At 47.4% G+C, this 25,816-nt stretch overlaps 1 protein-coding gene across 1 annotated transcript in view; it reads right to left on the bottom strand.

The window, feature by feature from the left end:
• IGHMBP2 (immunoglobulin mu DNA binding protein 2) overlaps positions 1 to 25,816 on the bottom strand; it is a 95,063-nt gene that overhangs the window by 11,796 nt on the left and 57,451 nt on the right. Inside the window, exons 9-11 of the mRNA XM_065403919.1 lie at positions 17,080 to 17,262; positions 6,098 to 6,216; positions 188 to 282 (exon numbers count right to left, since the gene is read on the bottom strand). Coding sequence (XP_065259991.1) covers positions 188 to 282; positions 6,098 to 6,216; positions 17,080 to 17,262 — 397 coding nt within the window. The remainder of the gene's footprint in view (positions 1 to 187; positions 283 to 6,097; positions 6,217 to 17,079; positions 17,263 to 25,816) is intronic.

The raw sequence follows: 25,816 nt of genomic DNA on the forward strand, positions 1-25,816 counted from the left end.
CCCTCTGTTTCAGCATCCTCACCTGCTATATGAGGATACAAGGGAGCGTTAGGGAGGATTAGTTATTGGGCTCTGAACCTTTAACATACTAAGTACTATTTTAAAATACCAGCGAATCTGGATTTGTTCTAGTGTATTCCTTCTACACTCAGCTTGAAAAGCTGTGGAGGGGGTGCTGTGCGCTCACCTGGAGGTTGTAAGGAGCAATGACAGCGATGTCTCTTGCTTTAACACCAGCTTCTACCAAAGCCTGGACGTGCAGGCCAACAAGACGCACTTCCCCTAGGGCAAAACCAAACCCAGCAGTAAATCAAGAGCAGGCGATTTCACTCCAAGAGACGTTGACAGGTAAAGCCAAAAGGTGATGGCCACTCAACTGCTCACTTCTGCTGCAGTGATTAAGAAAAGCTACATTTTCCAAACTAACTCAACTGCGTCCTTAAAGGCACCCTCTGGACTTTGGATATTTTCCATAAAGTCAGATTTATAGATCATGGCACCAACGTGGACAGAAAGCCCCAGGGTTCAGTGAAAATGTCAGAGAAGGACAGGGCTTGTTATAGTAACCCCTGCACCAGTGCTTAAAAAAGCACTGTCAGACAGAGGACCGGTGAAAGTCTTAATGGGTTCCATCCCACAGTCTCCTTGGATGGAGCTTATTGCTATATACTGCTGGAAAGCTAGGACTCTCCAGTTTCCCATCCATTTATTTCTAGCTCTCCCAGATCATAAGATATCTAGCCATTTAAACATATGATCACAGCATTCTGATTATCATCAAGCTTCTTCCCATCCTCCCATTTCAATTCAGACATGATTTCAGTTGTCAGGACTTTAGATTGTCTAGAAGCAGGGCCCTGTGTATTACACAGCCATGGAATCTGCTGCAGTATCTACCCTCCCCCACATTGTGATCTAGAATCTAAGCTTTTAATCAGAAAGTTTCTAGCTCCCATTGTTGTGAAGACAACTTTGAAAATGTCATCCAAGTGTAAGAGATGCAATGTTATTTTCCTGAGTCTGCAGAGAACCTGACTCAGTAGCTCCGAGAAGAAAAAAATCACCTCATTCAGCTCAATGAGCTGTTAACTCTGAATCCTGAAGATAGTTAATAATGTTCACATTTACATCACCATTTCCCCATTGATCATTTTAACAATGGCCAGCTAATGTGCTTATCCTACAATACTTCCCACCCCTTCCCCAATGCTAAAATTTACAAACCTAACAAACCGAGGGTCATGCTCAACTGCCAAAACGTCCAGCTTTCCCCCAACACACACACCCCACCAAACCCCTGGCAACTTCTACAATTCAATTACTCTTTGTCAATACCAACATCAGTTGCCTGTTGAAAACTATAAATATGGGGACAGCAGAAAATAAATTGACTTTAACATGAAAAGAAATACCCTGGGGGCTGCTGTACTGACTGTTACCTATGGTTGTATTTAATACTTTTTAAAAATCAATTTTTTTGTTTAAAGCTAACTGCCATTGAATTTCCAGTCCGCAACACCAGAATGTGGCAGAGTCCAGGGATCTTGTTGCAGAATTTAGGTCCAGTTTGTCACAGAGTACACAGGGTTCTGTCTAGGAGCTTGGAATCTTGGCTTTCAATGGTCCAAAGCATCGTCTAGCTCTAGAAGTTCACGGGATACGGTATTAATACCTGATGTTTCAAACACTTATTATGCCCATGCTTAACTGTTTGCAAGTGAGTAGCCAAGCAGGTAAATTTGCAGAATCAGAGCTTTAGTTGCTAAAACTAGGTTCTTTGAGGTGAAGGGTGGCCCAGTGGTTAGGGCAACAAACCTGGGACTTCGGAGGACTAGGTTCCATTCCCTCTTCTGCCACAGACTTCCTGCATGACCTTGGGCAAGTCACTTAGTCTTAGTGCCTTGGTTCCCCATCTGTAAAATAGGGAGAATAGCACCGCCTACCTCACAGGGGTGTTGTGAGGAGAAATAAAGATTGTGAGGCACTTAGATACCGTGGTAACAGGGGTCACATAAGTACCTCATCTAGACAGATAGGTTTCAATTGAAAGAAGGTTAAAAAGGCTGAGTTGGTAAAGACTGTGATGTTCTCTTAAGGTCTGACTTGCCAGAGAAGCCCTCAGACCCAGGAAACTAGAGCATGACACTTGGAACATTCAATGTCATGAACATTCCAAGCATGGGATTTGGGCTAGTGAGCAGAGAGAGAAAATTAATCCCTGAAGCGGGCAGCCTAGTTGTCAAGCAGGCTGCGTTGCCATGTGGCAGATAGATACTTGGTGAGAAAGGAAAAAAATCCAGGCTACTGTAGAGGTGACGGCGGGTGGGACAGGGAGTCCACAGCATTGCTGGCCCAGGGGAGACGCCGAAAGTTTTGGGTACACTTGGTTATTATTATTTGGGAACCTCAGTCAAGGATCAGGGATCTGTTGTGCCAGGCACTATATAGCACTGCACAGACAACTAACAAAGAGGACAGTCCCTGCCCCAGAGAGCTTAAAATCTAGGCAAGGACATGCTATCGTACTAGCAGCCAGCATATAGGGATTGGGGGAGAGGGCTTTTACTTTTGGTCTCAGATGATTACAGTGTTCAGGCATCACCACAATACACTGTGTAAATGGCTGGTATGAGGAAGTCAGAGCTGCTCGTTTTTACTCTCCTTCCTAACATTTATGTATGGTGTACGCTAATCGAAATAAGCCAATCTTCCGAACACACAGCGCTAAGTGGGCCCCATCAGATACAGGAAAGACATGAAATTCACTGCTTTATGTAATGCCAAGGGATAAAATTTCATCGTTATTGCCCAATTAATTTGCCAACATAAAACGCTGTCCCTAGTGCTCTGGTCTTTCTCTCTGTTTGGAGTCTCCTTATAGGACTATGGTGAAGCCGCTACTGTCCCATTTAACTGTACAGGTTTATGTACCTAATGTGTTACAATAAAGATCTGACAAAGTGATACTCCAAGGCAATTAAAGCAACAACCCCGGAGACTACTGTACAACACAAACCAAATGGGAGTTCAGCATTGAGGGCGACACGCCGTGCTGAAAACTCACAGCTCTGCCCACCATTTCCTGGCTGGTGTGACAATCTGTGTGGTATTTAAACCCCCGTTATCTGATCCGAGGCCATTCAGTCTGTTTTCTTCCAGCCTGCTCCAGCTCTAACGAGCAGTAGCTGGTTCGGCTATGGTCCCAGTCCATTGTGTTGCCACCCAGAAACCCAATGCATGCAGCACATGCCAGGTGTCATGCTCTAGGCCAGTGGTCTCCAAACTTTTTTGATCACGCACCCCATCAGTAAAAAAATTTTGAGCACGCACCCCCTGCTCCCGGCTGAACTGCCGAGGGAGGGGGGGGGAAAAAAGCGGCGCTGCTCCGGCGGTGCTCCTCCTGCCGCGCACCCCGAAGGATCCTCTTGCGCACCCCCTGGGGTGCACTCACCCCACTTTGGAGACCACTGCTCTAGGCCAGCCGAGCCTGTTTATGCAAGGCAGGGGGCTGTGCTCATTCTTCCTGTTTCCAAATTCTTGGCTGACTGATCCATGGAACTAAACTGGCACTGGCGCCTGCAGGAGACATTGATTTGTCCCTTCTGAGAGGGGGGCAGGAGCTGCACTTACAGAAGCAGCTCCAGCAGGAGAGGAGAAATGGCTCCAAATCATAGTTATACTTTAGCTGTAAGCTCTCTGGGGCAGGGACTGGCTATTCATCGTGGGTATGTACAGAGCCTAGCAAGATGGGGCCCCGATTCCTGGCTGGATCTGGACTAAAGCAGAGGAGAGAAGAAATGGATTCAGAGGACTCAGCTCTCACTCTGGGTGCGCGGTTGGGTCTGGGGTAAAGCGATGAAGGGGAAGGGGAGAGATGGTCCCAGAAGGGAAAAGAGGTATCAGAAAGCATTGGAAAGGAATTGTTGCAGGCCTTAACTCCAAAGGATAAGGGCTGTACACAACCGATTCGCCTAGGAAACAGTCACTGCCATGCACTTAAGGAAATGAATCTCACAATGATGGGAAGAGCAGGTAATAAACGGTGTGACCCATTTGATTAGGCACCACTCCCTGAATTGGTAACCAAGTAATAAAGAGGTTTGTCACTGTCTATGAAAGCCCTTGAAGATATCACGGTTCAGCAGCCCTGAAAGGGGGCGGGGGAGGCACTGTTCCTGCTGCCCTCTCTCCATGGCAGGGTGCCACCCCGCTGGCATTTTATGTCCAAAGGGGAGAGGGAGCTGACAGGAGGCATTAATCCTTTTAAAGTAAGGCGGTTAATGGCACGAAGGTGGCTGCTGCTTTCAGTCCCAGCACACAGGGCAGCCCAAGAACGTCAAGTTCCACCGCACTCTGCGGCCCAAATCCTGACCCCAGCACAGCAAAACTCTTGGGTGGGGAGGATGCAGAAGCTCATGGGGAGGGGGCAATTATCCCTGTGCACAACTGAGCCCAGCTCTGTAGGGGTCCTCAGGTAGCTCCTTGGGATGTGGCAGGGCTGGTTGATCAGCCACTACGAATATCCTTCAGCAGCTCCCGGCGTTCCTTCCATCTAATGTACTACATCGTATTGCTTTGCTCTTTCCAGAGTTTTAAAGAAACAGAGCTAACCCCCATCCACAGGAGACACCACCGCATAGTTACTGGCAGTCCTTGCCAGCTGACCAGTCCTCTGTATCCCTGTAAGAGCCAGTATATCATTTTTCAATATCATCCACTCAATAACCCTCCAACTTCCTTTGATAGAGAGTTATCCAGTGTTATTTGAACTCTCCTCCGGGCTGTGCTATGACTTAGCTCAGGGGTAGGCAACCTTTCAGAAGCGGTATGCCGAGTCTTCATTTATTCTCTTTAATTTAAGGTTTCGCGTGCCGGTAATACATGTTAACGTTTTTTAGAAGGTCTCTCTCTCTAAGTCTATATTATATAACTAAACTATTGTTGTATGTAAAGTAAACAAGGTTTTCAAAATGTTTAAGAAGCTTCATTTAAAATTAAATTAAAATGCTGATCTTACACCACCAGCCTGCTCAGCCCACTGCCAGCCTGGGGTTCTGTTCACCTAGGCCTGCAGTGGGCTGAGCAGGGCGACTCGAGGTCAGGGCAGAGGGCTGGGGTGTGTGTGGAGGTGCAGGGCAAAAGGCTGGGTGTGGGGGGGGTTCAGGGCAGACGGCTAGGGGTGTGTGGAGGTGCAGGGCAGAAGGCTGGGTGTTGGGGGGAGGTCAGGGCAGAGGGCTGGGGGGGTGCAGGGCAGAAGGCTGGGTGTTGGGGGGACTCGAGGTCAGGGCAGAGGGCTGGGGGGCGGTGGAGGTGCAGGGCAGAAGGCTGGGTGTTGGGGGGACTCGAGGTCAGGGCAGAGGGCTGGGGGGGGGGTGCAGGGTAGAAGGCTGAGTGTGTGGGGGGTGCAGGGCAGAAGGCTGGGTGGGTGTTGGGGGGAGGTCAGGGCAGAGGGCTGGGGTGCTCGGCTCGTGGGGGTGCTCCCAGCCCCCTGCCCTGAGCGGCTCAGGGCAGGGGGCTGGAAGGGATATGCCCTGTTCCACCCCCTTCCCCCAGGCCCGTCCCTACCTCTCTCTGCCTGCTCTACGGAGCTGTGTGCAGCCTGCCGCTCTTCCCCCTCCCCCTCCCCCTCGCAAGGGCCATCGCGGGCAGGGAGAGGGAGGAGGAGGGGCAGAGGGGCCGGAATGCACCAAGCTGTGGGAAAAAGCCGGGGAGGGGGGAAGCTTGGCTGCGGCAGGACCAAGCTTCTGCCTCCTGCCCCGGCAGGGGAGAGCGGTGGGCGGGGGGCTGAGTGGGGCGGGGGGCCGGGACCCCCCCCCCCCCCCACCGCTCTCCCCTGCAGGGGCAGGAGGCAGAAGCTTGGTCCTGCCGCAGCTAAGATTCCCTCCTCCCCTGCTTCTTCCCCCAGCGTGGCGCTTTCCGGCCCCTCCTCCTCTCACCGGCAGGCAGCGTACCATTCAGAATTGGCTCGCGTGCTGCCGTAGGTTGCCGACCCCTGACTTAGCTGGTGAATGGACAGCATGGCTGCAAGCTAGAGGGCTGGGAATCTGGGACAATCTACTCCTGTCAGCGAATCTTACGTCCTATGAAGCAACAGTACCTTGATTCCCTTTAGACTGTTCATCTTCCACTTCAAGCTCAAATAAGCCACAGCCAGCTGTGTCTATAAGCAGCAATGGAATCCTAGTCTCTTCTGTAGAAGCAACTCCCGGCAGGTCCCTAACGGGTTATGTGGAAAAGAGTGAATTAGCAACACTGAAGTAACAATGGAGCATCAGACAGCAGATCAAACATTCTGCCTCCCCCCTCCGCCCCGACACGGCGAATAAAGAGACTCTAGTCTCAAGGGTAAGACAGAGAAACTGTTATATAGCACCCACTACAGGCAAGGTTATAGACCAACAAAGGCATCCACTCTGGAGGGGGAAGTTCAAACAGGTCCGTATGTCATGTGGTGCACAAGAATGGTGACAGGACTAGGAGTCAGGAGCATTCTAATCTCAGCTTGGCACAAGTCCCTTCACCTCTCTACTTCATTTTCCCCACCTATGTTATAAAATGCCTCCCTGATCCCCTTCTCCTCTCCTCAATGTTCTGGGCGTGCTGCATTGGTAATGACATGGCTCTAATTGTCATGTATTGCATCACTTTAAGAGTGCGGTGAATGCCGCTGCTCCGGGATCAGCCTATGTAACCCATTGGGTGTGTTACATGTCCTGGACAGCGCCTGTTTCACGGAGGACATGGATCTGCTCTAGCTCTCAGCTTGAGAACCTGGCTCTTCAGCTAGTACAAAGGCTCGTGCCTTTAGCTCTTGGATCCCCACGCTCAGCCCCTGGTATTGACCAAGATGATGGTCACTGCAGTGCACTGCAAGACAGACTTGTGACCATGCCATATATCAATTTCCAAGATGGTGGCAGTTCAGCAGTGGCAGAACTTTGTGTCTGAAAAACGGAGCTGAACACTGGTCATAGGGACTATGTTGTAACATTCCCTTAAACCCCTCTCCCCAGCAGCCCAATGGTAGGGGTGATGGGCACCACTGGGCAGTTGCTTCTTCCCAAAGCCTGGGCTAGCCAGCCAGCCCTGAAAACTTTGTGATTATGTAAAATCCACACACCACTTTTTATGAACTGCAATCGTTTGTAATACTAGCCAAAGTAGAGAGCGTGGGAGTTAGTATTTCACTCCACTAGCGTCAGACAGTAAAGCTACAGAAATACGTTTATGCTGCAGCAGCTTTTAGCACCGTAAGGAGGAAGAGTCCTTAAAAGTGTTCTAAGACATAGCAATTTGACAGCTGTGATATTCGTGGAGTAGAACACACCAGCCAGGTAACTAGCCAGGGATTCTGGTTTCATATCATTTCTACATCTGAAGAAGCTACGTCAAAAAGTTACATTTTAACACTGAAGAGAGTTGTTCCTTGAATTCACAGTGTGTGAATGGACCAAGAGATGGAAGGGCTGGAGTAGGAAACCAGCAGAATGCTGGACAGCTTCAAGGCAAGTACACTGCAAGTCCAAAGGCTCTGATCCTACAGTACAATCCTATCATCACTGAGATGCCACAGGAACAAAACCAAAGTTGCTATTATTACAACAGCACCGAGAGGCCCCAGCCCAGATTGGCAGCACACTGCACTAAGAGGGGTACACGCACATAGTAGGAGACAGTCCCTGCCCCAAACAGCTTACAAGCCAAACAGACAAGAGCGACAAAAGGTGGGAGAAAGGAAGAGTTATCTCCATTTTACAGATTGGGAACTAGGACAGAGGATGAAGTCCTGGCCCCACTGCAGTTCGTGGGCCAGGATTTGACCTAGAGAAATGAAGTGGCTTTCTAAGGTAACCAGGGAAACCCATGGCAGAACCAGGAACTGATCCCAAGCTTCCTGAGTTGCAAGACAGGGCCTTAACCACAGTCCCAAACACTTGAATGGTTTTCCAGCTCGGTAAGTTTGCCCATCTGCACTTGCATTCCACTGGTTTGCTTTGCTTTCAATGGATATTACTCACTTCATCAGCAACAAAAGAACTCTCCTCTCTGGACTGAAATTCATTCATCTTCTAGCTAGAGACATTCCCAGGATAGCACGTGCACACGAGCATACATAAATTAACACTGACACAACAGACTCTGTACACCCCTATGAAAATTCCAGCCAACTTTTCGACTCGCCTTGGAGTCAAACTCAAGAAGAAGCACAAAGTAAAACTGCAGCCTAATGGACAATCATTTAAAGCTCAGTGCTGCCCCTCACGGGACTGGTCCAGTGCCCTCTTGAAGGGAGCCGGGGACAGGATCCGTTGCCTGGTGCAATTTGGCTGCACCCTTGTGTGGCACAGAGCTGTGCTATGCAGACGCTCACTGCTCACCAGCACGTAGGGTACTTAGGGACACTGGGACAGGGCCGAGCTGGATTTACCAGCCACAGCACACTGCACCCTGCTAAGACGCGCCATTGCTGCTTTTAGACCTAGAGGAAGATTTCTTCCCCTCAGCCATGGAGGTTCCCTTCCCAAAGCACAGCTGTTCGGGCTTCATGCTGCCGTCCAGCATCTGGATTTTAATAAATATGTGATTCATCCCCCATATTTACAGTTAATTGCTGCAATTACCATCCATGTTTTCTACAGATCCAGTTCTGAGCAGCAGCAAAACAGTTTCTCACTGAAGTACTTCTTCCCCTTTGGTCTGCAGGACAGATTTATCACTCCTTTCTTGATGCAAACCCTAAGCAGCTTCCCATCCCTTTAACATCTGTCCTACTATTCCTCACACTGGTAGCCTGCTTACATACACACTGAAGGATCTGTCTAGAACTCAAACATGGTTAGTCTCCTCCATATAGACAATCCTATTAACCTGATTCTTTGACAACTCCTAGCGGCCAAAGAACGTACTTGCAGCACGTCTCATTACAAGGAACAATCTTAATCTGGAAACTTCATTTCAGAGGAATAATTAGCTGCATAAATCTTTTTTGGGGAGAGAAACAACATGCTCCTTTGGGAGAGGAAAGCATTCAGCAGAACAGGGTGTTACCCTGGAAAATTTTCTGGTGCTTATTTAAACGCTAACCCCTTAAACACAAGGGAGAAGGTTAGCCCACTTGCTGTTGCAAAGCAACGTGAACTGCAGCCATGTGTTACTGTTTTAGGGAGAGAATCCTGCTGTCAGTATCACAGTCGGGACAGTCACTGCAGCCAAACGCTGGATGGAATCCCAGTTCTGGTGCAATATATATATAATGCCTTACTGCCTCCTGCGCTTCCTTTGACAGAAACATTTCCCAACTTCTTGTTTGTTTACTGACTAGTTAGCTGAACATAGTAACCACAGGGGTCAAGTGCCTCTCAGGCACAGCCAGTGTGGCCAACTTTTGTGATTTTGTCACGGGGACTCACAATATTTGGTGTTTCACTTAAAATGTCCAGCCCTTGGATTCTTGTGATTAGGGGAGAATCGCACCTTTCACTTTAAAAAAGAGTTTCTAAGCCCTCATGGTTGCAGAGAAAATCTTGAAAACATGATCAAAGTGCACCCTAAAGGCTCAGAAACCAGGCAGCTAATAAAAGGAACCCAAGATGTATGTCTTGTTTAAATCTCATGATTTTTAAGCCAATCTCATGATTTCTTAGGGACTGACTCTTGAATGCTGAGGGCTGGCGATACTCACAGATTTAACAGTGAGATTCATGGGGGTTTCTTATAGCCCAGTGCTCCAGCTTCACAAGTGTACTGTCACCTGCTCGTAGTGTCTGAAGGGAAGTTTGGAAAGAAAGGTTTGGTCCTTAAGAAATACTAGGACTATGAAGGGATGCTGAAGGCAAAGTGTATCCTTTTGATTAAAGCACAACCCCATTTTACTGAAAACCGCCGTTAACTGAAATCTGGCTAGGTGTCTCATGGGGCTATGCGGGGATTACTCATTTTCATTATTTCTATTACAGTAGCATCTAACAACCCCAAGCAGGGTTCAGGCCCCCACCCCCATGATAGATGCTCTACAGAAAAGTAACACAAAGAGCTGCCCCAGACAGCTCACAAACTGGGATTCTGACAGTGTGCAACAGCTGAATAGACAAACGTGGACGGGGAGAACACGGTGTGTTTGCATAAATTAGTACCCCTGCCTAAGATGCCAATCAGCGTCAGAATCAAAGCCAACTTTAAAGGGGCTGCACATCAACTGGCAGCGTCCCTTTAAATAATCTGGCATTGTTTACACTGGAACCCATGGTCCAGAAATCAGAGCCTGGACCTACCAAGCACCCCCTTTGATCTGAGGCCCTACTTATCCAAAGGTTTTGGGTGCCTCCACCAAGACCTTCTCACAGAGAGGACTGCATTGGGCACTGCTTCTCCCAGGACAGCATCCTTTCCACTTCTTCAGTGACCCAAGCGGTTGAAGTTTCAATCTTGCCCAGAAGGCTACTTCTATTTACTATCCTCTGAGTAAGAACGACGTCCTGCAATCTGCTCGGAATGTTCTTTTCTGTAGCTTTCACACATGGCCACTGGCCCTACCGTTTATGCTGTACTTGAAGAAGTAAGTGATAGTTAATTATTGCAGTATAAATGTTGCAGGATTCCTTCTGCTTTCCTGTTTTGCTGCAATGCCTCTGACTCACAGCAGCAGGCCAAGCAGCGGGCTCTTCTCAGATTCACACACACTAGCCAAGAAACAGTCACAGCTGGAGTCTGTTAGCCTTATCTGTTATCTGCAGCCTAATGTACAGGTTTTATATGCTCACAATCGGTTTATCAATGCAAAATTGGACTGGGACAGATCAGTGCCAGGATGCAAAACAGGGGAGCTTGTGTCCGACTCCTAGGCGGTGGGGGGTGCAACTGGGCTCCGTGCGCTGCCCCTGCCGCAAACACCGACTCCGCACTCCCATTGGCCGGGAACCGGCCAATGGGAGCTGGGGGGCCAGTGCCTGCGGGCAAGAGCCAACTGCTTGTGCGCCTCCGCCTAGGAGCCAGACCTGCTGCTGGCCGCTTCTGGGGTACAGCGCGGTCCATGGTGTCAGGACAGGCAGGAAGCCTGCCTCTGCATCCCAGCTGCGCTGCTGACTGGGAGCCGCTGGAGATAAACCCACGCCCCAACCCCGTGCCTCAATCCCCTGCCCCAGCTCTGAGGCCCCAAACCCGGAGCCCCTTCCTACAGCCCAAACCCTCATCCCCAGCCCTACCTCAGAGCCTGCACCCCCAGCCCAGAGCCCTGACCCCCTCATACACCCCAACCCCCTGTCCCAGCCCTGAGTCCCCCCCAAACCTAGAGCCCCCTCCTGCACCCCAAACCCCTCATCCCTGGCCCCACCCCAGAGCCTTCACCCCCAGCCCAGAACCCTGACCCCCTCCCACACCCCTCATCCCCAGCTCCGTTGGGTCGCGGGCATCAACAATATTCTTCAACTGGGTCACCAAAAAAAAAGTTTGAAAACCTCTGTCCTACAGAATGTCAGTACAGGGCAGATTTTCAAAAGCACTCAGCCTTGGCCTAACTCCGCTCCCACTGAAGCCAAATCTCACCCTACGTATCTATCTCAAGCATCATTTTATTATAGGAGTTGGCATTTAAACACCAGATACCTTGGTGGTAGGGTCAGGAACCTTGGCAGCCAGGAACATCTTAGATCCTATACACTTTGGTGTTTCATATGGCTGCAGACATCTTAAACCCCTTTTAGCAGCTCCTTTTGAAGTCAGTGGGTGCTGCTATGGGTGTAACAGTTTTTAAAATCAGAATACTTATTTAGGTGCCTAAATACTGATTTCAGAGCCTAATTTTAGTTACCCATTTTTAAAATCTTGGCCAGTGTTTCTAGCTCAAAGGTGTTTTTGACAATATGCTGAGCAACCCGCTCCCTCCAAGTCAACTCAAGATGTTTCAAGAGGGGGACACACTTCACCTTGAGCCTCCATATCTCGCAAACATCTTGTCTTATTTGGGTCCAAGATCCCAGAAATTTCTACCCTCGCACAGAATCAGATCTATGAAATAGCAGGTAGGGTGGTGCGAATTTGACAAAGCTGGGTGAGTGGACAATGAGGACAAGATCAGAGTTTTGAGGGTTAGGTTGCTCCAGCCTCACATATATAGGTTCTAGCATCTCACCAGGATCTGCCCAACCAGTCTTTAAAACGGGTTCCAGTATCCCTCTCACCCCAAACCTGCCAGAACTTACTTAATCTGATCCTCATTTACTAGCACCTAGGCACAGTAAAATGAAAAGGCAGCAAACTAGAGTCAGAATACATGAGAATGCTGCAGACATGATTAAAGCGTCCTACAGTGTTACTTTCAAATATCAATAGGCAGAAACTTCCAAAAGATCCGGTCTTCAGTATCAGGATTAAAATATACCTACTTGTCCACTAGAAGTAGACTGAGACAAATCATTTGGCATAGGCCACCAATAGCCATCAGATAGTCACAGATTTCATAAACAGAGCAGGATTTCCACCAGCAATTTAAGATCTTGTCATAGGTGCCAACTTCTGCTGGCGCCGGTGGGTGCTCAACCCGCCTCTGCCCCCAGCCCTGCCCCAACTCCACCCCTGCCCCACCCCCATTCCAACCCCTTTCCCAAAGTCCCTGCCCCAACTCCACCCCCTCCCTGCCCCTATTCCAACCCCTTGCCCAAATCCCTGCCCTAGCCCCGCCTCCTCCTGAGCGGGCCACGTTCCCGTTCCTCCCCCCTCCCTCCCGGAGCTTGTTATGCCGCGAAACAGCTGTTTCGCAGCGGCAAGCACTGGGAGCTAGGGGGAGAAGCTTGGCTGCCGGTGGGTGCAGAGCACCCACCAATTTTTCCCCGTGGGTGCTCCAGCCCCGGAGTACCCACGGGGTCGGCACCTATGGATCTTGTGTTACGTGAAGGAGTAAATAACACTTCCCTATTCACCTTCTCCACATCATTCATGATTTCATAGACCTCTATTATATACCCACTTAGTCATCTCTTTTCTAAGATGAACAGCCCCAGTCTCTCCTCACATGGAAGGTGCTCTTTACCCCTAATCATTTTTGTTGCCCTCTCTACCTTTTCCAATTCTAATATATCTTTCCTGAGATGGGGCAACCAGAACTGCACACAGTATTTAAGGTGTGGGCATACCATGGATTTATATGGTGGTATTGTGATATTTTCTTATCATTTAGCCCTTATTATTTATCCCCCCTTATTATTTATTCTAGCATTGTTACCTTTTTTGAGTACTGCTGCACATTGAGCAGATGTTTTCAGAGAACTATCCACAATGACTCCAAGATCTCTTTCTTGAGTGGTAACAGCTAATTTATACCCCATTTTGTATGTATAGTTGGGATTATTTTTTCCAATGTGCATTACTTTGCATTTATCAGCATTGAATTGCATCTGCCATTTTGTTGTCCAGTCACCCAGTTTTGTGAGATTCCTTTGCAACTCTTCACAGTCAGCTTTTGACTTAACTATCTTGAGTTATTTTGTATGGTCTGCAAATGTTACCACCTCACTGTTCATCCCCTTTTCCAGATCATTTATGAATACATTGAATGGAACTGGTCCCAGTACAGATCCTTGTGGGACCTCACTATTTACCTCTCTCCACTTTGAAAACTGACCATTTATTCCTACCCTTTGTTTCCTATCTTTTAACCAGTTACTGAACCATGAGAGGACCTTCCCTCTTGTCCCATGACAACTTATTTTGCTTAAGAGCCTTGGTGAGGGACTTTATCAAAGGCTTTCTGAAAGTCCAAGTACACTATATCAATTGGATCGCCCGTGTCCACGTTTGCTGACACTCTTAAAGAATTCTAACAGACTGGTGAGGCATGATTTCCCTTTACAAAAGCCATGTTGACTCTTCCCCAATATATCGTGTTTATCTATGTGTTTCAGAATAATGTTCTTTACTATAGTTTCAACCAATATGTGTGGTACTGAAGTTAGGCTACCCGCCAGTCATCTGGTACATAGGTGGATTTAAGCCACAGATTACATACCACAGTTAGTAGTTCAGGAGTTTCATATTTGAGTTCCTCAGAACTCTGAGGTGAATACACCGCCTGGCCTGGTGACTTATTACTGTTTAGTTTATCAATTTGTTCCAAAACCTCCTCTACTGACACCTCAATCTGGGACAGTTCCTCAGAAGTGTCACCTAAAAGAATGGCTCAGGCTTGGGAATCTCCCTCACATCCTCTGCAATGAAGACCAATGCAAAGAAATGATTTAGCTTCTTTGCAAAGGCCTTGTCTTCTTTGAGTGATCCTTGATCCTCCAGTGGCCCTTGTTTGGCAGGCATCCTGCTTCTGATGTACTTTAAGGAATTTTTGCTGTTAGTTTTTGTGTCCTTTGCTAGTTGCTCTTCAAATTCTTTTCTTGCCCGGCCTAATTATACTTTTACTTACACTTTCACTTGTGTGCATCTTACAGTAGCATTAACTGTGTGAATGAAAAAGGACAGTTGCTGTTTAAGAGCCTGATCCGGAGTCCACTGAAGTGAGTGGGAATCTTTCCACTGACTGCACTGGGTGCTGGCTCAGGCCATCAATGCACTGCTTATATCCTCCTAGATTTGCAGTAACAACTCATTTTTATTGAGAAAAGTTTCATCCATCATGCTGTGTTTATACAATTCTCTGACAATATTTCATTGAAACTAACATGAGTTTTATGTAGTAAAATAATCTCTCAAGTAATTCATATCCAAAATGTGATCCGCCATAAAACTGTTTTAATCTGGTGGAAATGTTCTCTGAATTTTAAATATCCACCTAAAAAAAAAAAAAAAAGGACACTAAAAATTTACGGTAGGCTCTACAGTGTTTTGTGCTTCTGCAGCCCCACGAGAGGGAACGCAAGTTACCTAGTCACCCTGACCCACGGAGCTGTGCTGACTGCAATTTAAAGGGTACCAATTAGTGCCAACAGCGGTGGATGTTAGCGGATACTTGTCTGTAATACAAATGAAACGGTAGTCACTTCTAAACTGCACAGAAACACAGGAAATCATTACAACTGTCAAAAGAGGTCTTAAATATACAAGCAATAATTAACCATCAAATATGGGTATCGTCTTGACAGTCTGACAACGTAGCCTAGGACACAGGAAATTTAGTTCACTATTGGAATGAATGGGAAATCAGAGATTTTCAAAGCTGTTGTCAGGTAGGTTGTATCACATAGAAGAAAAGAAAAAGAAAAAGAACTTATCTAACCACTTTGATCTCCCATTCATTCCAATGATGAGCTCCCAGAAAAACTCCAGTCTAATTAGGCTGCCTACACTACACACCAATATCGCCGGCATTTACTGTATGTGTAGCTACAGAGTGAAAAGTACACCGTGTCCACGCTGCAGTGTGTAGCTACACGTGTCAGGGAGGCTCTGGCAGAGGGGAAGCAGGGGGAAAGGCTTCAGCAGCTCCCTGCAGTCAAAGCCTTTCACTGGAGCGAGGAACGGATCTGGCACGGGGGGAGGCAGCAGAAATAGGCTCAGCCTTTCCCCACCACCTCCCCGCTGCCAGAGCCTTTCCCTGCTGCCCAGAGTCTTTCCCTGCAGTGGGTGAAGGGCTCTAGCAGTGGGGAGCTGGCAGAGCCTTTCCCCGCTGCCGGAATCTTTCACTTTGGTGGGGAAGGACTCCAGCAGCGGGAGACAGCAGAACACTACATGGCTAAAAAACAGCAGCATAGACAGATGCACGGCTTGGGCAAGTAAAGAGCCATGTAGGGTACGCACTCAGGTACGTACCCACACCATTCAGGTGTGTGTCTTTACTCGCCTAAGCCGTGCCTCACAGCCAGCCCCTATTCCCACAGAAACCCCCTCCACAAAACTTGGTCACTCAGACTTTGCACACAGATGAGAATTTGATCCATGAAACTTTGATTGTGAAACCCACTACCTAGGTACGCACACTATCCGCTGCCAAAAGAAGTGTGCAGTGTGGATGTAGCCTCAGATAGTAAGCCTGTGAAGCAGCGATTGTCTCTTTTCTACATTTGTACAGCTCCCAACACAATGGATCATGATTTGGATTGGGGACTTTGGACGCTACCATAACATAGACATTGAGAACTACTTTTGCTGATTAAATATTGAGAAAATATTAGTGCATCTTGAAAGAGACACAACCACTGCATTCACTAAGAGAAACAATGGGTCTGTGGTTAAGGACCGGACTGATATTTAAGAGTTCTGAGTTAAGTTCTCCACTCTGCATTACCGACTTCCTGTGTGACCTTGGGCAATTCATTTAACCCTTTTCTGCCTTAGTTCCCTATCTATAAATGGGAGCAATGAGATACTTCCTTTCTCCCACCCGTTGTCTGTCTTGTCTATTTAAGTTGTAGGCTCTTCAGACAGGGACAGTCTTTTATCATCATCATCATTATTAATACCATAAGTAATTATAATTTAATATTCCACCTCACAGACCAGGACCCCACTGTGTTCGGCGCGGTCAAATCAGAACAAAAAGAGCGTCTCTACCCCAAAGGGTTTAGAATGTATGTCCAATGCCTAGTGCCATAAGGCCCCAATCTTGGTCAGGGCCTAAACATGCTATCAAGCAAACAAATTCCATAACGTATTTAACTTGCTCTCACTGAAATCTATCACAAAAACTTCCATTGACTTCAGTGGGAGCAGGAGCAGGCCCCAAATGGAGACACCGAGAAAGTAACAGACATGTTTAAAAAAAAAAATCCTGTTCTGAAAACCCACTTATAGATTTCTCTCAACAGATACAGTGCTGAAGCTGTTACAGCTAGTCAATATTTAACGCTCTGTTCTGGGGAGTTCTTGGAGAGGCTGCAGATCAGGCCTTCCTGTATAGCAAGCCATAGGAGGATTTTTTAAAAACCAAAACAGAGTATAACCCTGTGGGTTTCTATTCTGTAAGCTGCACAAGGGAAAACAAAATCAATGTTTGCTAAATGAAATAAGAACAAAATGGGAAAGAAATAGCAAAAGGATATCACAGACAGATGGAAAATTGTTAACTGTGGATAAGTATTAACTGACAATGTCCATTCCTCACTGAAACCTGGTTAAAAAAAAAAGAGCCAAGTCACTTACTTCAGTAAATGATGCGCCACGGAAGGGTGAGCTGAGAGTCGGCCACAGTACATTTCTGTGGAGGCCCACTGCATTATGGCCTGATGCATTCGGTATTGCACAGTCAGCATCTTCACTATGCTCTCGCCATATTTCTGAATCAGACGCTCCATTAAGGTGAGAGAAAGACCCTTTGCAGCAGCCCTGCACCAGGAGAACAATTAACAAGACAAACTGAACAGGCGAGGAGAACAAGTCCATTAAGGAGGTTGTTTAAAAACTGTTAAAGAGGTGCCATCAACTTAGTCATCACATTTCTGTCTGACTTTCAAAAATTATTATTAGATTAGGGGCCATGATCTCCATTAGAGCCTCTAGAACCCAGAGACCCAGTCCCGAACACTAACCATAGATCATACTATCTCTGTATATCCTTGTTTTATAACTAGCCACGGCTTCCAATATGTGGATTGTTTTTTCTACCTGCTCATTTTAAATTCTCTTACACAAAGGGTAACTCTACAGGGTTCTACAACTACTATCTATGTCTGCCTCTCTGCTGCAACGCATTCTGACCTTGCAGCACTCTGTCGGAAAAGATCTAGAGCCACCGTACTTAGACTGCAAACTCTTGGGCACAGGGACTATCTTTTTACCCTGTGGTTGTACAGCGCCTAGCACAATGGGGTTCTGGCCCATGACAGGGTCTTCCAGGTGCTACAGTAACACTACCAAATAAATAACAACGACAGTGGATAACTCAGTAAAGCCACTGCCCCGGCTGTTTAAACACACAAGGAGCGTGCAATTAACAAAGGGACAGAAGATCATTCAGAAAATATTTCATTAAATGAAACAATAATGCATGCCCTCTTTTGTAGTACTGCCTGGTCACCTCATGTTAGAAACACGGCAAGATTTACGTAAAATGAGAGATTGCAGATTAATTACAACTGCAGAGGAGAAGACTCAGGAGGGACTTCCTTGATGAGGAAAGGGTCTGCAGTGAAATATGACCAGACTCTCCTTCTTACCCTGTCACATATTACAGTATCAGGAGAAGCCCCTTGAAATTAAAAGGGCCATATATTTAGAGCAAGATGAAGAAACTACTTCTTTACATCATCAATGCTTAATATGTGGAACTCACTGCCACGGGAGGGCAGAGAAAAATACAGTGCTGGATTTTAAAAAGGACTCACTAATTTTATGACCATGATCAACATTTGCAGCCATAGACACAAAGGGAAAGTTTGGCGGGGGAAAGAGAGGAAGAAATGTTATGTTATATGGCATACTCTGATTGCTGCCAGGACCTAGGAGAATATTCCACCTCACACTACAGTATCATACAATTGACACTTCCTTGCCACAGCTGACAGAGAGCTCAGACAAAGGGATGACATGCATTGCCCTGCAATTCCACCACTGGGTCTTTCAGAGTTTTTAGGATTAAACCCACAACACAGCTCAGCTCCCTCCAACAGTAGAGACAACCTCCTCAGTCTCCTTCAATGGGATGGCTTCAGGGCTTGCCTGCTCCTTCTGACACACGTATCAACTACAGAAGTCTTTTTCATTGCTCTGAATTCCATAAACCAGAATGCTGTGATGGAGAGTAAAGGTGGGTATGGAAGTCACTCACTTCACCCATCTAAGGTAAATGGTGAGTGAACACACACCAAGACAGAACCTTCTGGCCAGGTTGTAATTTTATTACCAAACCTGTGTAAATAACCAGCAAAGAAAAAGAAAAAGTTTTGGTACTTAGTATAAGTAAAGTCAAAACCTTGGCATGAACAATGCAAGCAATGGACTGGGGCTATGTGGTCAGGTGTTGATTTAGGACAGGGGTGGGCAAACTATGGCTCGCGGGCCTGATCCGACCACGAGCCGTTTGAAGCTGGCCTGGGTGCTCCCGCTGGGGAGCGGAGTCTGGGGCTTGCCCCACTCCGGGCAGGGCGCTGGGTCAGGGGCCGCACCACACGGCGCAGCCCTGTTCCGGCCGGGGCGCTGGGTTGGAGGTCATACCATGCAGCTCCCGGAAGCCACAGCATAGCCCCACTCCAGCTCCAATGGGAGCTGCAGGGGCGGTGCCTGTGGACGGGGCAGCGTACAGAGCCACCTGGATGTGCCTCTGGGTAGGAGCTGGAAAAGGGACATGCCTCTGCTTCCGGGAGCCGCTTGAGGTAAGCGCTGCTTGGAGCCTGCACCCCTGAACCTCTCCCCATGCCCCAACCCCCTGCCCCAGAACTGATCCCCCCTCCCGCCCTCCAAACCCCTCGGTTCCAGCCCAGAGCACCCTCCTACACCCCAAACACCTCATCCCCAGCCCCACCCCAAAGCCTGCACCCCCAACCAGAGCCCGCACCCCCACCCCAGTTGTGAGCATTCATGGCCTGCCATACAATTTTCCCGATGTGGTCCTCAGGCCAAAAAGTTTGCCCACCCCTTATTTAGGAACAAATGGAACGACTAGACCGGAATAGTCTTCCCTTCTGGGAGCAGAAATCAATGGGGAAGTAACTCACAGCTTGATCCCTCATCTTCCCCTCTGCCCTGCTGTGGTCCTGAAAATTGTTAGCTCAGCCCTGAGGCGAGCAGGAAGAGAAGCAGCGATGACTGAACAATAAACAACAAAGAAAACCTATGGCGAGTGACGTATGGAAAGTAGAATCAAGTTGGATAGACTCTGATCTGGGTAGACTCCACTATTGATTGCTTTGGGCCTAGCAATAGTAGGGCCAATTAACTCTTAGTGAGAAGTAAAAGGCATAATTATCACCTGGGAGAATTGAGATAATCCCCTCCGGCCACATGCAGGGGTCATTCGAATCAAATCGTTTGTCTACAGAGTGTTGGGTTTAATTTTGATATATGTTAGAGCTTGGCTACACTTGGACATTTACTGAAATAGCTATTACAGAATAATTATTTCAGCATAAGCCCCCATGTGGATACTCTTATTTTGGAATGAGAGTGTCCAGAATAACTGTTCTGTAATAATTATTCCAGAACAGCTAATTTGGTAAATTTCCAACTGCATATAATCCCTTACACACAGTGATTTTAGTGCTGATGAAAGGGGCTGGTTTTAGAGCCCAGGAGTCCGAAGGGCCTGATTCTGATTGATACGAAGGCCCCTTTGCCTTGCTCTGGCAGGGTAAAGGAGTTGTAGTGTCAATCAGAAAAAGGCCCTGGAGTCTGCTGTCAGGGGCAGCTCTATGTATTTTGCCGCCCCAAGCACGGCAGTCAGGCGGCTTTCGGCGGCGCGCCTGCTGGTGGTCCGCTGGTAACGCGGATTCGGCGGCGCGCCTGCGGGAGGTCCGCTGGTAACGCAGCTTCGGCGTACCCGCCACCGAATTGCCGCCAAAACCGCGGGACTGGCGGACCTCCCGCAGGCAGGCTGCCAAAGGCAGCCTGACTGCCGCCCTCACGGCGACCGGCAGGCAGCCCCCCGTGGCTTGCCGTCCCAGGCACGTGCTTGGTGCGCTGGTGCCGCCCCTGTCTGCTGTTTATCCACATAACAAGCCTGGCATTAGGAAACTTAGTGTTTCTACTCTGCTGAGCCAATCTACCCCAATCTTACTATGCCAGGGCCACCTCCAGGAGTGAGAGGCTGCTGTGTTCCATTCACATTCAGTCCTTGCAGTTTCTCATGGCACTATCAACAAAGGCAGACACCAATGCTAACTGTGAAGTGGATACCTGTCCACTAGAAACTGGATTGAAACCAACTTGCTTCACACAGGCCACCAGAGAGCCATCAGCTGGGAGTAAATTTTGCTTACTTAGTATCTGGATTCTCATTACCAAACCCCTGGGCCTCCCAGCCCTCTGAATATCTGCCACTGCAAATGAAAAACAAGCCACTTATTGAGACGTGGACTCCAGGTCTATGTTAGGGAAGCAGCTGGCTGCATTAGCCAGGTCAGGCAAATCAAGAGTGAGTCGCACTGGTTCAGGAGATTTGGCACTCAGCTCCAGACGAGCAATGTAAAAATACCTCTTGGTACATCACTGACAGCTTCAACTGGATATGACAACTTAACAGATTAGAGTCTTTCCAAACAAAGAGGATCTTTTCCCCTCACTCAGTTGACGAATTCTTTACAAATCTAATAAGCAAACCAAGGATCATGTTTAAAGATGACCCATGAAGTATTTGCAATAAAACTTCTCTTTTTAATACCGGCAAGAAATGTTCTAAGTCATTTCTTTTAATGGCATCTCACAAAACACAGGTGAAGTAACAGAACATGCCCTATCCTCTGAAATACAACCCCTGTATAGATATTCACAGCACTGTTTCCAAGATCCTGTATATCCACTGGGGGGCCAGAACTGGGCTGCAGGGTGGGGTTGGAGAAATTCAAGCTTGTGAAAATGAGTCTGTAGCCCGGGGGTGTAGCTGTAGCCAATACAGCTGGTCTGTGTGGATCCGGGGTGTGTATGTTGTGTGTCTGTGTCGGGGGAGGGGGGGCGTATTAATAATGAGGATATAAAGCCACTTAAAAATCATTCACCTGTTAATAACATTTGCTATTATTTCACCATACAATTAGTTTCTCCAGTTGTTGATTCCCACTCCAAAAAAGTCATGAAACATGGTGCGATGAGGCAGGTAGCCCCACACTGGCCATGAGAGAGTTAAAAAGAGCCCACAGCAAATGCCAGGACTGGAGTGGGGAGTTAAAAGGAGGCGACCTAGCCAAGCTCAGGGCTGACCAGGAAGGAGAGCAGAGCTCTGCTTCTGATATGAGAGAAGCCTAGTTGCCACTCAGAGACTGAGCTAGCTTACTGGCTGGACAAGCCTCCTGCTAGACGGGACAACCAGTCCCTGGGGAATTGGTGGAAACAAGGACTGTTTAAAGACAAGCCCTGAATAGAAGGGCAGGGTCCTACCAAAGGTTCATCGCACTACCCTGTTCCGAGCTGTAGTATTTTGTTCTTGGTTTTCTTTGAACCTTAACACGCTGAAAAGGACTGGACTGAAGTGTGCTTTGGCCATGGGCAGGGCCGGCTCCAGGCACCAGCCCACCAAGCTTGTGCTTGGGGCGGCACCTGGAGGGGGGCGGCGCGGCGCTCCGGCCGCCGGGAAGAGTGGGGCCACGGCCGGGCTCGCCGCCCTCCTCCCAGGGCTCCGGCCGCCCTCCCCCCGGCCGCCCCTGGCCATGGGGCTACAGCTTCGCTACCTTGGACCTCGCAGAGTCAGCGACCTACACGCAGAGACCTGCGGCTGCATGAGTCATGCCCTGATGGGCCATGCAGGGATGCTGCACAGGCAAATCCAGGCATACATGGAGTTAAGGCTGTAGGTCTCAGTTACTTAAGACAAAAAGTCTTTGGTGGAAAAATGTAGTTCTCTCAAAACACACATAGGGAGTCAAAGTTAAGGTCACACTTAAAAACTAGGAAGTCAGGAAATGCACAGCTAAAGTCACCCAACCCAACTGAACTCATCGTGTGCCCTGTCAAATTGCACTCATCATGCCTTGCATATAAAGAGAGACATTACGATGCAAGACGTTAAGATTCCACTTGCAGAATTTCCCTGCCGAATCAAGGTTGGGATTAAAACGTGCTGAGCACCTGTTCTATGAAAATTGGGCCCCATTAAGATGTCTCAAGCTCAGCTTCAAAATATTGAGGGACACAAAACCACTTTATTATCTTGGTCTCGGTCTTCTGACTTCTCAGTGGATCATATTTAATGTGGAAGTCCCTGAGAACATGGATGTCCTATGAGGAATAGCTTCATACACTGTCCATAACACAGTCACTTTACTGAAAGCAATCTCATTTTAAATTGCATCTTGAATCAGATCCACACTAATTCATCAATACCCTTCTGTTAGTCACATATCATGTCCCTGTGAAGGGATTTAATCAAGCAACAGGGGACAGTTCAAAATGTTTAGACGAGATGGGTTTTAGATTGATGCATTAGGCTAACGCAGACTATGTTGGGCCTTCAATGCACTTTTCTGGGAGCCTTACTTCTGATGCCTTTCAAAAGATATTTGTTGCAGCTCAGTTGGTCATTGATCCTTCTCTGGATGGCTGGGACTAGATTTAGAGGGCTACAGACTGGAGCCTTTCCAGAAAGTGACACTCTTCTTGATTGAAGATGAAATGATTTCTTACTACAAAACAGTCCCTTGGTAAAAGACTGGGATTTGCAACCATATGCTCCCCTGCCTGCAGTTTTCAAAGCACACGCAGCTGAGGATCAGGAGGTGAATGCAGCACTTGAGAAGTGCCAGAACACAAGCACTGGAAGTACCTAAAGAACCACAAGGCACCTGTTTGACTCCTAAAAAAAGTTCCAGAGTTCCAGCATGTCTCCAGCGCCGCTGAGTGAGGACACTTCCTCCAACCCAGTTTCCCCACGGCAAAGCTGGTGTAAAACACAGCAAAGCTACAGTCTGGATAGCGACACAGATAACACTGGTCTACAATTTTTGAGAAGTCGTCTGCTTCAGAGATAAAATGTGCTATTTATTATGTATTTTGATGTGCTGAATTCAAATATGACAATTAAAACAACTGATTGGCTACTGTTTCTAAGATATTGAAGTTTTTACATTTTATGTCTATGTATATTGTGTAGATAGAGTTTTAATCATAAATTGTAAACCTAGGTCTTTTCATGTGTTTATGGTTGCTGTACATGATAATATTTCACCTGTCCTGTTTATGTAACACTTTAAAAATCAGCAAAAGGGTTATATACATAAAATTTATTATGAAACAAAAGGCAAAAAACTATTATGTACATAGTTTAGTCCTATTCAGTGTCTACTCAGCGCTTCTTGGCTTGTCTCTTGTATTCATTAAATGGAGCATCTCTTGTCACTGTCCAGCAATAGTCTGCAAACATTGATGGGCTCCGTTTGCCCTGATAGCGTTTCTTCATTGTTGCAATGTCCTGGTGAAATTGCTCGCCGTGCTCGTCGCTCACTGCTCCGCAGTTCGGTGGAAAAAAATCTAGATGAGAGTGCAAAAAAATGTATCTTTAGTGACATGTTGCAACCAAGGCTTTTGTATGCCTTGAGGAGGTTTTCCACCAACAACCTGTAGTTGTCTGCCTTGTTGTTTCCGAGGAAATGTATTGCCACTAACTGGAAGTCTTTCCATGCTGTCTTTTCCTTGCCACGCAGTGCATGGTCAAATGCATCATCTCGAAGAAGTTCACGAATCTGAGGACCAACAAAGACACCTTCCTTTATCTTAGCTTCACTTAACCTTGGAAATTTTCCATGGAGGTACTTGAAAGCTGCTTGTGTTTTGTCAATGGCCTTGACAAAGTTCTTCATCAGACCCAGCTTGATGTGTAAGGGTGGTAACAAAATCTTCCTTGATTCAACAAGTGGTGGATGCTGAACACTTTTCCTCCCAGGCTCCAATGACTGTCGGAGTGGCCAATCTTTCTTGATGTAGTGGGAATCTCTTGCACGACTATCCCATTCGCAGAGAAAACAGCAGTACTTTGTGTATCCAGTCTGCAGACCAAGCAAGAGAGCAACAACCTTCAAATCGCCACAAAGCTGCCACTGATGTTGGTCATTAGTTTATGCACCTCAAAAGTTGTTTCATGTTGTCATAGGTTTCCTTCATATGGACTGCATGACCAACTGGAATTGATGGCAAAACATTGCCATTATGCAGTAAAACAGTTTGAAGACTCGTCTTCGATGAATCAATGAATAGTCTCCACTCATCTGGATCGTGAACGATGTTGAGGGCTGCCATCACACCATCGATGTTGTTGCAGGCTACAAGATCACCTTCCATGAAGAAGAATGGGACAAGATCCTTTTGACGGTCACGGAACATGGAAACCCTAACATCACCTGCCAGGAGATTCCACTGCTGTAGTCTGGAGCCCAACAGCTCTGCCTTACTCTTGGGTAGTTCCAAATCCCTGACAAGGTCATTCAGTTCACCTTGTGTTATGAGGTGTGGTTCAGAGGAGGAGGATGGGAGAAAATGTGGGTCCTGTGACATTGATGGTTCAGGACCAGAAGTTTCATCCTCTTCCTCTTCCTTGTCTGACTCAAGTGAGAATGATTCTGGTGCATCAGGAACCGGCAGTCCTTCTCCGTGGGGTACTGGGCGTATAGCTGATGGAATGTTTGGATAATGCACAGTCCACTTTTTCTTCTTTGACACACCTTTCCCAACTGGAGGCACCATGCAGAAGTAACAATTGCTGGTATGATCTGTTGGCTCTCTCCAAATCATTGGCACTGCAAAAGGCATAGATTTCCTTTTCCTGTTCAACCACTGGCGAAGATTTGTTGCACAAGTGTTGCAGCATATGTGTGGGGCCCACCTCTTGTCCTGATCTCCAATTTTGCAGCCAAAATAAAGGTGATAGGCTTTCTTAACCATAGTGGTTATACTGCGCTTTTGTGATGCAAAAGTCACTTCACCACAAACATAGCCGAAGTTATCTGCACTGTTCACACAAGTACGAGGCATCTCTGCTCACTTTGGCTAAACAGAAATGTGTCCCTTTGCAAAATCAAACACTGACAAATAAGAGAGCACGACACTGTATGATTTCTAGAGCTGATATAGGGCAATTTGTTCAGCAGAGTGATGTAAGCTTCGTTATGATTGCATCATCCATGACTTCTAGGAATAACATGATGCAATTCATATCATGTATGACGCAATACCAGCTTCAGATTGCATCATTCATTGTTTTGCCTCAAAAGCAAGTACTGTCCAAACCCAGTCATAGATTTAT

This window comes from Emys orbicularis, chromosome 4 (genome assembly GCF_028017835.1).
Source record: "Emys orbicularis isolate rEmyOrb1 chromosome 4, rEmyOrb1.hap1, whole genome shotgun sequence".
Classification (NCBI taxonomy): Eukaryota; Metazoa; Chordata; order Testudines; family Emydidae; genus Emys; species Emys orbicularis.